Genomic DNA, 15,103 nt, shown 5'->3' with positions numbered 1-15,103 from the left:
CTGGTCCATACCCTACCCACGCCGTGACTTTGCTCATCCGGCTCACTTGGATTCCGAGAGGACTGGAGGACATAAGCCACCTCGTGTGATCAGCGTAAGGCCTGGAGCTGGGGAAGCACAGGGCAACTGTCGCCTGCCACCACCAAGCCGGCCTCCCAGTTCCCCTCCAGGCACAGGGCGGTGGCCCCCGCAGGTCCGCATACTCTCCCGTTCCTGACCCAGAGCCAACAGGCCCCTGTCTGGGCTGGGTCACAGCCGTGTCCTTAAGGTTGTCAGGTGTCTGTGCTGCTTCTCATCCACCTGCCCTTCATCCCCTTGAGGGCCACTTGTGACAGCAGCAAAGTGAGTCTAGAGGCGATGGCTCAAAAAGTGACAAGTGTGGCTGTGTAGAGCCCATCACGCAAGTCTCCCTCAGGGGGCCACCGGGGCTTAGGACTCTACTCTTTAGACAGGTATGAGGAGGTGAGGGCGACAGTAAAGAAGGGGGGCCTTGTAACCAGCACAGAGACAGGATAAGGCGGCTCTGTGGGTGACCTGGAGGTGACCTCAAATACTTTGCGGAGGGATGGGCGGAGGGCCCGGGCTGGCCGCCAGCCCCACCCAGGGGCCACTTTTATGGCTGCGCCTTCTAAATTAGAAGAGGGGTGAAGAGCTGACGGGACCTACATGCCGGTTTGTGTCCTGACCCAACAAGAATCAGATGGCCTCCTCCGAGCGGGGAGTGGGAGCAGAACCAGATTTATTAAAAATCTTATCTGGAGGGTTTGCATTTCAATGGGCTGTGGATTTGCATATTTTAACAATAACCCCGGGTTCGTCTGTCTGGTCTGTGCTCACTGACTGTCTCTCTAAATGAGGATCGAGGCTGGAGTCTTCAACAAACCCCTCCTCACCCAAAGGTACCACAACCCCCCCTTGCTGGAGGGGAGGGCCTTTGGGTCAGAAACAGAGCTGTCCAGCAGGTGACCAACTCTGACCTCTGGACACTCCTGTCCTAGGGGCATGGCTGAGGCAAGAGGGAACAAGGCCGGTGATGGGGCATGCATAGGGTTCTGGGTGTATAGCCGGAAAACAAAATGGGTGTGGGCCTTCCCTCACAAAGGGAAGACAGACATTGAACAAGTAAGTCCACAAGTTGGGATAATAATGGTCATAATCAGGCCACACTGTGGCAAGGCATTTGAAGGAAAGAATGGGAAGCTTGAAGGAACAGGGGGAAGCTGAGGCCTAAGGGAGGCGTGGGAGGTAGCCAGGAGAAAGGGCAGCCTGGGGATGGGCCCCTCACGCCCTGGGAGGGGCGCCACCAGCTGGCCTGGCCAGGGTGTACCTTGGAGAGTGGACCGAGGTCAGAGGTCTCCAGTGAAGGCAGATTGGCCTCTGCACTAACTGCTGGGTTGTCCTTAAGTCTGAACTTCATGGTGACAACAGACAAGATTCCTTGAATTTCTAACCCCTCTCTATGGAAGGAACCACATGTGATTTACTAAGGAGATAATTAAAATATTAATATATTTACAACAAGCTCCAAATAATGTGCACTTCTTCTGCCATTCCCCTGCCATCCCTTCTCACTAGGGGACTGTGGAAGCCGTGGGGCGGAGGCTTATTTTATTCCGAGGTTCCCGAAAGCCTACTATGCACAGGGCATGTGATTCAGAATCTGCCTTCCTGGGGCTTTAAACAAATAATTTCTCCATTAATTGATTGTGAATTACTATTGGCTAAGTGCTGCGCAGGCCAAGTCCTGGCGGAGAGCAGAGTCGCTGGGGAGCCACCCACCTAGGTCCCTGTTATCTCAGGCATGAGTTCTCGTCTCTGTCCATATCGGGTGGTGGCTTCCTCACCCCTAGCCTTTTACACCAAAGGCTGAGAATTCTCAATCTACTCTCCCAAAGTTGCCCAAGGTTCATCTTCAAAAGGTCAGTCTTTAAGTCATGATCTTCCTGTAGCAGGAGCAATGCTGAGAATACCTGCTGGTCAAGGGAATGCCTGGTGCCCGGCATTGGTAGATGGAAAGAACTTCAGGGTGGTGGGGACCCAGATAGGCCTCATCTGTGGGGTAGCTCCATGGGCACACAGACTGTTCAGGCACGTAGGACGCACGCTCAGAAGGGTCACATGTGTGGGATTTAGTGCTCTGCAGTCGCCATCTTGAAATTCTTAAAATTTTCTCTTTGTTCTTATGTTTCAAGTCAAAGAAGTCTGTGGGATGAAGAAGCATGTGTAGGGCTTGCAGCCTCTTTTTTTTATGGTAATGCAGTAGTTTATTTATTCTGTTCATTAATAACTAATACTCAAGAACTTTTATAATATTAATATAACTTAATCTAAAAGAATCAACTTAGTTTACATTTCAATATTGGGTACGAGAGAGAGAATACTTATGGTCAAAATTATTATATAAAAAATTATAGTAAATGCTTGGTGTTAGTCTACATACAATTTAGTTTTTGGCATAAAGTTATTTAGTTGCCAGGAAGAACATTTGGTTTACTTCACTAATAGGAATATCTCTTGATGCTGGGATGGCCTCTTCTTGGTATTTCTTCTGCTGTTGATTTTTAGCATAGTTATCTGTGATTGTATGAATGGAGTTGAGTGGAGAGGTACTCATCGTGTTGATTCCAAATAAGAGTACGTAACCAATTACTATAGTAATGAGGAAGTAGACGGGCAATGCAATTGCCCAGTATTTTTGAGGCCAATAGGTTAATCCTAAGGAGTTTAGCCAAGATTCAGGAATAAATGCCCACACGAGATACAAGATGAAGCCAAATTGGGAGCTTAAGAAAAGAACAAAGCCATAAATCACTCTTTCTGGCAATGGCGACGGTGAATTTTCCACCATTTTCCCTGTGGCTTTAGACAATCTTGGGTCCTCGAAGCGCCCACTCAGGCCCCTCCCGACAGCTCGGCCACTTCAGCGCCAAGTCCCCCGTGCAGGCCCCTTCCAGAAACCCTCCGCGGGGGCGAGAAAGGGAAAAACTAAAGGAAAGGCCGGGTCTCTAAGGCGCCCCCCTGGCCAGCCCCTCCGCTCCCGCCCAGGCGCCGGACTTGCAGCCTCTTGCTCATGGGAGGTTCTGCCTCCCACCATCTGCCTAATCCATGCACATCCTGGGCTCCACAAGCCAACAGTCAGCCCTCTAGGCCGACCAACAGTGGCCTGGGTGCAGGTTAGGGGAGGTTTAGGTCAGGCCTATTCACCCGGGGGTACCCCAGGCTGGTAGCACTGTGGTATGTCTGGTTAGCCAACAGAGGCCATGACTTAGGGCAAGCCTCTTGCCCTGCTCCAGCACATCCTGGAAGAACATTTACAATACCCTTTAGGGTTGACTATCCCACTGTGGATTGGGGCAGTGGGTGGCCTCTGGATGGAGATGAAGCCTTGTTTGACTTCCAAGGGCCCATCCTAGGCTAGGCTAGGTGGCAACATGTCAGTGGGTGGTCAGTGGAAAGGAGAGCCCAGCAGTGCTCAGGCCCAAGATGTGCCCCCCTCCCCACAGCACTGTGGCAGGTTGGGGCGCTCTGGGTACCTGTGAGGATCTCCATGCCTGAGGCGATTCTCTCTTTCTCCTTAGCCTTCCTGAATCTGGTTTGCATTCTTCTCTTCTGCCCGGCTCAAGGAACCTTCCAGGCACAAGTCACAAAAAACAAACTATGTGATCTTGGTGATTCTGCATGGGAGCTAAATGTTCTGATATTTGCATTTAAAACTGGCATCACACAAAATAAAGATGAATGGCAGGATCTATACTAATAATTTAAAATTTATATTTCTTTTTACTTAAAACAACGTCAAACAGCAAATAAAAAAGACCATGACAAGCCAAGAAAGAGAGAGACTGAGGAAGAAAGGGAAAACTTTATATTTTAGTGCTTTAACGATGCTTTTTTTTCCTTGCTTTTTGAACAAGGAGCCCTGCAAAATGATCTCTTTCTTCCCAGAGCAGTGATGTTGCTGGGTTAGGGTACAGCTATCCCAGTGGACCCCAACCCACAGGGTCCGCTGCTTCACCGTTTCCATGACCCTTATGTGTGCCGGGTTGGGGGGCAGATGATATAAAAGTTGAGTTCTTGGGGAGGGGTGAGAACAAACAGTGGAGACTGATGAGGAACAGGAGTCTGGCTCCTCACAAGCATGGGAGGCAGTGGGAAGGGAGAGAGATAAGAGCTACCTTCAGTGAACAACACAAGAGAAGAATAGGCATTGGCACACTACACCGTGGCTTGGGGAGAGGCAAGCCCCTCTGGTGAGCATGGGAGCTGGGTGTCACCAGGCACTCACATGTCCCAGATGAGCCTGAAAGGACCCTCACTCAGCATTGAGGTTTGAACACTCACCCTGGAATTACATTTGGGGACTCAGGGGCTGGGTGGAGAGCACCCTGGCCATCCCCATAGGCCACCACAATCACTTCTGGCACCCCAACCATCCTCCACCCATCCCGGCACTGTATGGGGTATCGGTCCAGACCTTCCAAGGCATTTCTGGGTCACAGAACTGGAAAGCAACATGGAGGATGAGGTTTATGGAGAGGCTACTATGCAGAAGAAACTATACCAGTTTCCTCCTTTATCTTGCTTATTCCCAGTCTCTAGCTGAAATGAATTCTTTGCTGATGTCTGTAATGTCTTCAAAGTACTACTCAAACGTGCACACGCACACACACACTCCAGTGGAGCTTGTCCCAAGTTAGGGTCTAGGGGGTCTGTGGGTAGGAAACTGGGTCCCTGCTCTTGCTTGAGAAACAAGTGTCTCTCTGTTTCAGCCTGTCTCTCTCTCTCTCTCTCTCTCTCATACACACACACACGCGCGCACACGCACTAGAGGGGAGAAAGAGAGAGCTCACAAGGTAGTACAAGGCCATGTGTGACCAAGGGAGCCGAGAGATAACCAGGGAAGTCTTCTTGGAAGAGGAGGGTTGTTGAGGATGGCCAGTGGGGGTGACAGAGAACGTTCCAGGTCCTTTTATTTCTGAAACAGCTCTGGGCCAGCCGCCCGGTATGAAGCAGAGGGCTCAGGGGCCTGAGAAGGCAGGAGGAGGGCCCTCAGGATCCTGCTGGTGCAAGGGCTGTCCCAAGTGCAGCCAGGGGAAGTTCACGAGCGGATGTCCCCAGGGCTCTCGCCAGCACTGGCTTAAACAATGAGAGGTCAGGGGGCTCAGCTCTTGTCCCCAAACCTCCATGTCAGCTCCCAGGAAGATAGTTGCAGCGGAGGGGAAGCTGGGTGAAATCGGTCCCTTCCTGGTCTGGTGGCAGAACACATCTGGGCACTAAGGGACCAGTGGCCCCCTCTGCAGGCTGGCCCTGTTCTGGTGGGGTATTCATTCCAGCCTCAGGGAGCCCCTTGCGGGGCAGGGAAGAGGAGACACACAGATGGGAAAATGGCCCTCACACAGGAAGCAGCCCAGGAGCCCAGTCCAGGTTGCACCCAGGAGGACAAAGAAAGGCGGCGTATCTGGACCTAGGGGTTAATCAGGGCCATCTTCCCAGATGGGGGAGGGATGCTTCTGTACCCTGACCCACAGGGAGCGGCAGAGAGCTGCAGATGCTTGTAGGAGGTAGAAGTAACAGGGGGGACCGACTTGGGGAGGAGGGAGTATGGGAAGGAGAGGAGGAGTCAGGAAAGAGCCAGGCTGGCCTGTCTGTCAATCTGTCTGCCTGCTCACTGGCCACAGACCTCTCTTTCTGCAAGGAGCCACGTTGGACAGACAGGTGAAGCCTTTGGACCGGCTCAATCATGGTATTTATTCTAATTGTATCGTAATCGTCCCCAAGGAGCCTGGTTCAAATGAGCTTGACATTATTAAAATTTTAATGCCCAGTTTTCATAGCTGAATGAATATTTAAAGGGTATGTCCCAGCTTAAGTTATGATGATGAAGAAATTAATGGAATGTCTTGTTTAATGCATGGATATGTGTTGATGCAAAAAGTGGCAGAGATGGGGAGGCAGAACTAGCAGAAGAAGCCACCCGCCAGCCCTCTGCTGCAGTAGGGACACGGAGGACCCCAAAACCTGGGCCAATGACCACTCGCTCCCTGTGATGGGACCCCAAGCTGGAAGCAGAAACACAGTCAAAGAGTTAATGATGTCCCCAAAGGACTGACCCCAGAAGCCTTCAGGATGCATTCAGGGAGCTGTTCCTGACCTGGGGGGCGGCCCTGGTTGCCACCCCCTCCCCCCGCCAAGGCATGCGGAGGCACAACCCAGGTGGAAGGCCACAGAGGGACGCAGACGACACCTCAGAAAGAGAATCAGCAAGGAGGGCACCTGCACCCCAGCCCAGGTCCCACCAGCCCCCAGCCCCAGGCCCTCCTGGGAAGATAATACAGTGACCGAGGGGGATGGCTGGACAGAGGCATGACAGACAGGGGAGAGGAAAGGCCCCAAGAAGCAAGCTCCGGTGTCCTTGAAGCATGCTGTTCACCTGTAAGGGACAGCCTGGGGCCGTGCGGCCAGGGTCTGAGGGGCAAAGTTAGAAGAAGGACAAGGTGGCAGTGCCCCTTCCCACTGTCCTACCCATCACCCTCTCTGGTTGTCCCTTTCCTCACTGGCCATCTCTGCGGCCTGGCGCAGCCTCCTCTCCCCAGGACAGGCTCATGATGCCCACCCCCCACCTCCTCAGGGCAGAACCAGGCCTTGGTGAGGCTGGACAGGGCTGGAGTCTAGAACAGGGAAGAGAGACACTGGCCAAGGAAGAAGATCTCCCTCCAGGCCCCACGCATCTGTACAGAACCTGCTCCAGCTGAGAAATCTTCCCAACTGAGCCTGACACTTTATTTCTGCTGAGAATTAAGAAAGCACCAGGCCGTATTTTATCTCTCCATCAAGACTGGCACCTCTTCGACAGCCCGGCAAAGGCTGTCTGGGTGCTGACCATCCCTAGATCGTGATAAAACACGAAAAATGACCTTGGGAGCCACAGGTCCCTGGGAACCAGCTCAGCTCCAGTCCACCGGTCTGTGTGGAGCACCCTGTGGGTGCCTAGCCCATGGCTGAGGGCAGGGAGGAAGCCATATGAGCCCCTGGACCCCTGCTGCCAGGAAGCCCACAGTCAAATTGGAGTCTAGCACTAAGTCATGTAGGAGGTCAGGGAGGGCTGGGATGGGGCTGGGGAGCTGGAAGTGCTGGAAATTAGGCCTAAGTCCATGAGCCTGGGGCAGAGTATTCTCGAATGCCCATGTACCAAGGACAGGGAGACAGGCTGGCTGCCTGGGGGTGGGTAGCCCCCTGAGGTGGAAGGCTCCCACACAGACAGATTCCACTGGCCCTGTTTAATTTACCTTGTTTAATTTAGGGATGTTCCAGGAAGAAGAGACATTCTAGAAAAGGGTTGGATACTGAGTCCCAAAAGGCACTGGACAGGAAACCAGGAGGGCCCTGGCTCCCTCCTGGAGCGCTTCCCCCAGAGCCAGAAGCCTACTTGGCCTTTTGCACCCTTTGCTGAACTGCAAAGGAGGCTGTCTATGGGGGGATCCAGGACTGCCTAAATGAAGCCAGGAGCTTCATTATGTCCCTCTTCCTTCTCCCTGTGATTGGAGCTTTCTGTAACACCACAATCTCCTCTCTGGCAGAGCTTACATACAAAGTAGCTTTTTTTCCCTCAACTCCGTAAAGGTGTGCCAAGTCCTGTGGCAAACGATGCTCGACCCCATCTCGGTGGGCTGGCCCCCAGGGTCCTGTCTTGCCCACCCTCAGGCCCCCTGCATCTCATTTCCTCTGCTCCGTGCCCTGCCTCCTGCCTTTCTGTCCTTGCTTGTGGTGCCTCTGCCTGTCCCCTGGCCTTGTCTTCACCTTGCTGAGTCACGGGCACCCACACTCCCCCACCCACTTGTCTTGACGCAGCCACAACTCGCTTCGAATCCTAGACCAGAAGGCCCGAGGAAGCTTGTAACTGGCTGGGCCAGCCTCCGCACATGAGGGGAACTGGCAACAGAGTCACCTGGTGCAGGCCAGAAGCCTAGACGTAGTCCTGGCTGACTCGGCTTCCTGGGCTCATTTTGCCATGGGGTGGCTCTGCCTCAGCGTCTCCACCTACGAAATGGGGGTGCCAGTCCCTGCCCTCTCTGCCTGTCGGGGTGTGTTTGTGTGAGAAATGAAAATGCAGTGAGGCATAAGGGAAGTACTTGACAGGCGAAAGCACTGGAAAAGACATAAAGTAGGATTCCATTTGCGTGATTCCTTCCGTTTTTATTGTCTGAAACGTCTTGGGGCCTCAGGGCTGGTGAGCCCACTCCCTTGCCTTGCCACTAGCCTCAGGGAGGATTCAAGACCAGCACCAAGCCCCGATGCTTGGAGTTCAGAGACCCCTAGTGGCCTGATCGAGGCACTGAAGTGGGTCCCGGAGAGAGAGCAAGACGGGCCTCCGGGAGGCATGGGGGGTCAGGCCATGTCCTGGTGCCCTCCTGGCCCCTAGACACCACGGGAGACAAGGAGCTGTGCCCGCTCCACAGCCCCCAAGGGGACAGTGCTTGCTGCAGTCAGGAACCCCGGCCCTGAGCCCAACTCCAACGAGGAGCTGGGTGGCCCAGAGCCTCAGGCACCCCTGGGACCCACTGCCCACATCCACGAGATGGCACGGGGTGGCCAGAGGCCAGCTCTTTTTTGCAAAGCCAGCTGTCCCCGGTGAACCAGGGCTGGCCAGAGATGCGCTGTGGGGACACCTCAGGTTCTAACATCACAGGCTAGCTAGAGCTGCTCAAAGCTGGGAGGGGGGCACCACGGAGTTGGCCATCCAGAGAAAGCCTCCTGAAACAAGGGAGCCCTGGGGACTGCATAGGTGAGGGGAGAGGGCTGGGGCTTGGCGCAGCTGTGCGGGGGGGTGGAGGGGGTGGGGGGGCAGCCATTGTGCGGGCGGGCGTGTCGCTGTGTGCGGTCCGTGTGCCTCGGTCCCTTTGAACACCTGTGTCCCTTTGGGTGTGGGTGTCTGCCCCCTCACTCCCAGGCCTGCTCTGACACTGTCCCCTGTGCTCTGTTGCAGATGAACCGGCCGATCCAGGTGAAGCCAGCGGACAGCGAGAGCCGAGGAGGTAGTAGCTGCCTGCGCCAGCCCCCTTCACGTGAGGGCTCACTTGTCTCTGTCCCCCTCCCCCGCCCCAGCCCTCCCTCCCTCTCCCTGAGGCAGCGATGCAGCGACTCCCTGCCCTCGCCTCCCGCCCTAGGGAACTCCTGGCGGGGAGTTGGGACAGGGCTTTGGAGCACTGGGTGACCCATGTGGGGAGAGAGTGAAGGGACACGAGGAGGTGACTGGGGTCTGTCAGATGGCGGGGTTCCTTCCTTCCTGTAAGTAAACAAGTAGCATGTCCTGGGGCAGTCGAATGCCTCCTTTAGGAACCCCTAATGGTGTGCCCACCTCCATGTCGCCAAGGAAACCCCCCCTATGATGGAGCGTGAGCAGTTGAAAGGGTGCCAGGCTGGGAGAGAGAGGAAGTGGGACCTGGGAAGGTTCAGGCCAGGGTGGGCAAATCTGTGAAGGGCTGCCGTGGGGCCTTGGGACTGCTGAGGTCAGGATCCTGGAGGCAGATTCCGGCAGACAGGGAGATGTCTGGAAGGGGACAGAGTGGGAGGCACAGCCACAGCCCACGAGCTCAGAGCCCCACTCCCCGAGGAGGGCTCTGGCCCCTCCACCAGCGAGGGCCCTGCCACCACTGCACACAGAGGCTGCCCCGGCACGGGCTCCTGGCTCCCTTTGCCAAGCACCTCCACCCCGGGCTCGGGCCTGGACAGGCCACTCCCCTCTCTGCTTAGACAGGCACTGAGTAATTTCTCTCTCTTCTATCCTCCCTCCCTACAAAGAGTGTTCTAGGAGATTAAGAGCAAAAAGTAAAATAGACAAAAGCTACTTGCAAACTCAGAGTCAAGGTCCCCGTCCCGAGAGAATTGTAGTGTGGCCACAGGTGGCCTGCCTGCCCCTGAGACCTGTGGTCCCTCCTGCTCGGGCTGCTGCCCTCTGGGCTCTAGCCGGACCCTGAACTGGGCACAAGGCCTCTATGTCTAGGGCCCTCCTGACTTGGGCCTCAAATCTCACCCCCCTCCCAGAGCCCAGAGCCCCCAAAGGGGCCCCATGACCCCGTCACTGACACACCTCCCTCTGGCCTTCTGAGAGCTTCCCAACCTGAGGATCCCAAGAGTGGAGGTGGGTCAGTTGAGAGGTAAAAATGGCTCAGGTGTAAAGGGCCCAGGCAGGCAATGCCCACCTGGTTCACACTGTTTGCTCCTTCCCCATTCCTGGCAGTCCAGTGACTTTGGTTTGCTGGACACCCAGAGGCTCCTCAAATACCCAGCTCTAGGCGTCCTTGCTCTGGTGGTAAGGGGAGTACTGGCCTGCTTCATGCAGGACTTCTCCATGGGCCTGTCCTAGAGACTGTCTCCGGGAGACAGGCCCAGCAGGCCCTGGGCCCCAGGGCACCCCATCATGCAATGACTCACCTACAGCACCCCGTTCATGTAGCAGGGCCAGGATGCAGTGAAGAGCCCCTATCCCTGGTGGGGGGGGATCTCTGGTGTACAGGAGGGTAACCGGAACAGTAAGCAGCACCTGCAGTCCCAGAGAAGGGTCCCCTGAAATGGGGGCAGTCAGACAGCTTGGAGGAGATGGCGCCTGGGCTGGCCTTGCAGGAGGGGCATTTCCACATCTGGAACAGAAATTGGGGTGCCATGTAAAAGGCCCCACAGAGGGGGGCCCCTGCGGGGGAGCAGGGGGCCCCTCGGGTGCGGAGCAGATAGCTCAGAGTCCAGCCAGTTTTCTCCGGGCCCGAAGTGGGGTGTCGGAAACACCGTGCCCAGTGAGGCCGCGCTGAGCTCAAATGCAAACCCTTTTCTCCTTCACTTGCCTTGGAGGCAATAGCTCTCTGACTCCAAGTTGCTAACCTCATCTCCTTTCTCCCATATATCTCCTGCCGCTGACACTTGCCCCAAACCAGATTAATCAGCTCTTTTATTCTTCCTGCAGTGGAAAGGGGGGAAGAGCCAAACCTAAACATCTATCTATTAATTGCATATTCAATATTAAACAGTGAGATGATCCTGAGTCAGCACTATCACCAAGCTATTAAAAAAAAAAAAGTCAGGTTAAAATAATTTAATATCCATTAAATACTTCTTCTGGTGGAAAGAGGCTGGGGAAGAGGTGAACATTAAAAAAGATGAAAGAAATGGGAACAGAGAAGGATATGGAAGGAGGCTGAGGGAAGAAGAGCAGGGTTTCAGGTGAGGGAGGCAGGGCCAGTCTGAATATGGAGCTCCTGCACCCATCTATGAGACATGAGACACCACAGCCGGTGGGAGTCAAAGAAGAGAGCTCACTGTGTCCTGGAGCAGGCAGGGAGGGCTTCCTGGAGGGAACTGTACCAAGAGGTGTAGACTTGGCAGGAAACAGTGAGGACTCAAAGTGAAAATGGGGCCCTGAACACAAGGCCAAGGGGTTGGGCTTGTCTCCATCAGAAGCAGGAGCCCCTGAACATAGTGGGGGGACCAGGCAGAGAGAGGACATCACAGCTGTGATGTCCCTGTGCAGGCAGAGAGGAGCTGGCCCCTGCTACAGCCACCAACAGTTAAGCAGGGAAGGAGCCCTCTCTCTGCAAGGAGGATCCAGTTAACCCTACAGAACTCTCTGGAGCAAGTTACATTTAAACTGAGCCACCCTCAAATAAGCAAATCAATTCATTAACCAGAGGAATGAGGCAGGCTGGGGACAGACAGCAGCCTGGGGGAGGGCACCCCCACCTGCCCTGGTCATCTCAGAGGCAGGGACCCTCCCTATAGGGCATGCATCTGTGTTCCGTTGCTTCCCGGCAGGCAGATGTATCCTGCCCCATGAGCTGGTTCATGGTCAGCATCTGAATTGGGTGTCATGACTGCAGGGGCCCCTCAGCCTCTGGGTTTCACTCTTAGCATCTAGATGGGTACCCACAGTGTGATGCCCTAGAGCCCTGACCCCCTCCTCCTCCTCCTCCCTGGTCTCAGTCCAGGGGAGTATTAAGGTCAGAACACAGGACAACCTGCACCCTCCCCCAAGGCAAATGAGGCTCCCATACCCAGGTGTGGGTGCTCCTTGCAGGGAGTCAGGCTCTGAGGGCCCTGGCCTTAGTCAGCAAACCTGCTTGGGGACTCCCTGGGCTGAATTGGAGGAGGCTAAGGCTGAAGAGTGTGCCTACCTCCCTGAAAGGGCCCAAGAAGGAGCCCTTGAAGAGGGAAGAAGTGGCTGAGGTCCGGGCCAGGGATGGCAGACGTTGGCCTGATGCCACCCCACCACTCCCAGACCCACACCCCATCATCGGAAACCACCCCTACCTCTTCTCAGCAACCATCGACAGGCCAGAAGGTTTATTTCCTGTGGGCTTTATCCATGCTGTGCTTGGAGGAGCCCCGGAACACAGTCACACACCTGCATCCCCATCACCCCCAACAAGCCGCACACCCACACTGACAAAGGCACCTGCAGGCCCACACACGCTCCTGGTTAAGGTGGAAAACAAACGTCCCCCACCGGGGACACAGTGGCTAGGGGGTGGGGCACAGACCCGGCCACCTGATTTTATCTCATCAACATGAAATGACAGAAAAACAGCAACATGGGGGGCTGATGAGCTGGAGAAGTTAGGAATCAAGATGACTTGGGAGGCAGTCCCAGGAAAGAGGGGATTCAGGGTTGCCAAGGGGCTGCTCATCCCTCAGAAGAGGGCAGGTGTGGCCTGGGGAGCCCCTCCAGAGGGAACGTGAGCAAGGCTGAAACAGTCTTTTAGGGTCCATCACCATGGCCCTCACCCTGCCGCAGCACCTGGAGCTGGAAACCACACACACACACACACACACACACACACACACACACACACACACACACACACACACACACACACACACACACACACACACACACACATCGTCCAGAGGACTCTGGCTTTGCTGGGATGTGTGAGGCTCCAACTGGAGGAGGGACTGCTGAGTCCCCTTTCTGGCCCAGTCAGGGAGGCCTGAGGAAGCCCAGAAAAGAGGGGCCAAAGGGGCAGCTGTCACTGAATCCAAGCGGGGAGCCAGCCGGAGGCCAGTGACGGTGGTGGGTGGACACAGGCAGGAGGGCTGAGCTCCCTCTTACAAAGTCCTGTTGTTCCGCCACTGGCTAAGGGCCTGGGGGAGGCTCAGAGAGATATGGGGGGGGGGTGGCCTTGAGCTCCAGCCACGAAGGGGACCCTGGTGGGCTTGTTGCAGTAAGCTACTATCTAGGGACCCCCTAGGGAAGCTTCTAGAAGGTGAAGGAGTTTCTTTTATGTCTCCCCCCACCACCAAGTGCTTCAGAATCACCTGGGTTGAAGGACCCCACAGCAGTTTCCATTCCTGTCCTCCCTCTTCCTCTCCAGACCTGGGAGCCCCTGCCTCTCTCCCCCAGCTCCCTCTCTCCCTCCTGTCTCAGTCTGTCTGGTGTGGGGCGGGGTGGGGCGGGGGTTGTCAGCAATGGGGTGGGGGGTTGTTGCAGAGAGGAGCTGGGCAGGGCCAGGAAGGCACGGGAAGGCTGGGGGCAGGTGCGACAGCCTGAGAATCATCGCGTGTGCACTGGGTTCCCGAGGAAGGTGCGGGCTGGTCAGTTAGCCAGGCAGCGGTCCTGCAGCCCGTCATTGCTCCCAGTTCATTTACGGGCATCTTCAGGGCTGCCGTCCCCCCTCACCGTGGCCGGCACTCACGTGGCAGCGGAGTCCCGCCGGGCTGGCTAATGAGGTTGGACACAATGCATGTGAATGCGGCTCTGAGGCCCTCCCTGAGGCCACGTTCCCCACCATAAAACCGTGGCTGATTCCGTCCTCCCAGCCCCTCCACCATCTGTAGCCCCATCGGTTCCTGTGGCTTTTTAAATCCTATTAAGTTCTTCATTTCTCCTCCGGGCATTATTTTATTTCTAAACAGACACAGACAGAGAATGTGCTAAGGGAGGCCAGGAAGCCCAGCTGAGAGGCTTGGGCAGCTCCCTGCTGCTGCCAGGTCCTGGGGCCCCCGGAGACCCGTGGCTACACTGTTGACCTCCCCAGGTTGGGTGTGTTCCTTCCAGACTTTTCTAGCTGTTTAGTCCCATACTCTAAGTTGGCAATTTAGTGAGCATGTAGAGGAAATAGATGTGCAGGCTGGTCTGGCCATATGAAAATTCAATAGAAGTTTCAATTTTCGAATCTTGGGGCAACAAATGTCTCACTGACAAAAGCTTCTGGGTAGACAGAAATCCCTCGGGATTCTGTTAGGAACCCTTGGCCCAGGTGGGACAGGGTACACAGAAAAGTAAAGCTAAGGGGAGAGAGGCACAGCAAATTGAAGATTAATCTGAAATTCTACCAATTCTACCAATTGAGTAGGAAACAAGGTTTAAAAAAGGAAACCTGTTACTCTGGACAGTCCCCGACTGAAGATGCAGTGCAGGGGCGGCCAAGGGGGAAGGTGTAAGAAAAGCCTTGGAGACCAGTGCGCACTCCCTGTGGGGACCTCCTGGGTGAGGCTCCTCTGGGGGCTGGGTAGGGCGCTCAGAGCCCCAGGCCAAAGAACAGCCTCACTTGCCCGGTTGTGTCCCACAGCCCGAGCCCCTCCACCTCTGTCCCCGTCTCTCTCCTTTGGGGCATCCGGAGCCTCCCCGTGGGTCCAGCACATCTGCTTCAACTTTGGGGCTCCTGGTTTATGCCCTGCCTGAGAGACCCCAGAATGAGCAAAGGTAACCCCAGCCCAGGCCAGAGGATGAGATCCTGGGCTGAGAAGGGGTCCAGAGACTGAGGCCCCAAAGCTACACCTCAAAGCATAAGAGACTCTACCCTTACCAGCCCCCACACTTTCTGTGTCCCCATAGAAGCCCCTGGAAGCTGGGCAGTGTGTGTACTCCATTGTGCCCATGTGTGAATGTGTATGTGTTGGGGGAGTGCACTTCCTTATCTAACCCCCCACCGCCGCCCAAATCCTGCAGACCCCAGTATCCTTAGCTCGTGGGGGCTGAGCTATCACCATCCTACCCTCCCACAGCCATGTCTGGGCCCAGGGAGGGGCAAGGGGTCATGGTGAACCTTTGGCTGGAGGATGGTTAACTGTCTTATGGGCCAGAACATGGAACTCCAAAGCCTGGAGAGGCCCCGGA

At 55.4% G+C, this 15,103-nt stretch overlaps 2 protein-coding genes across 35 annotated transcripts in view; one reads left to right on the top strand and one right to left on the bottom strand.

Annotated features, from left to right (window-relative positions):
- CELF4 (CUGBP Elav-like family member 4) overlaps positions 1-15,103 on the top strand; it is a 297,038-nt gene that overhangs the window by 215,300 nt on the left and 66,635 nt on the right. For 19 of the 34 annotated variants that reach the window (XM_027576207.2, XM_027576200.2, XM_027576192.2 and 16 more), the window contains exon 3: positions 8,984-9,062. In XM_027576207.2, the coding sequence (XP_027432008.1) occupies positions 8,984-9,062 (79 nt within the window). The remainder of the gene's footprint in view (positions 1-8,983; positions 9,063-15,103) is intronic. The other 15 variants (XM_027576211.2, XM_027576203.2, XM_027576187.2 and 12 more) reach the window with 1 other exon arrangement.
- Positions 2,462-2,863, bottom strand: LOC113912655 (phosphatidylinositol N-acetylglucosaminyltransferase subunit P-like). Its single transcript, XM_027576214.1, has one exon. It carries the CDS (start codon positions 2,846-2,848, stop codon positions 2,462-2,464), a length of 387 nt encoding a protein of 128 aa, XP_027432015.1. The 5' UTR covers positions 2,849-2,863.

Source organism: Zalophus californianus, chromosome 14 (assembly GCF_009762305.2).
Source record: "Zalophus californianus isolate mZalCal1 chromosome 14, mZalCal1.pri.v2, whole genome shotgun sequence".
NCBI lineage: Eukaryota > Metazoa > Chordata > Mammalia > Carnivora > Otariidae > Zalophus > Zalophus californianus.
The sequence above is the reverse complement of the archived record's forward strand: the minus strand, read 5'-3'. Positions and strand labels throughout refer to the sequence as shown.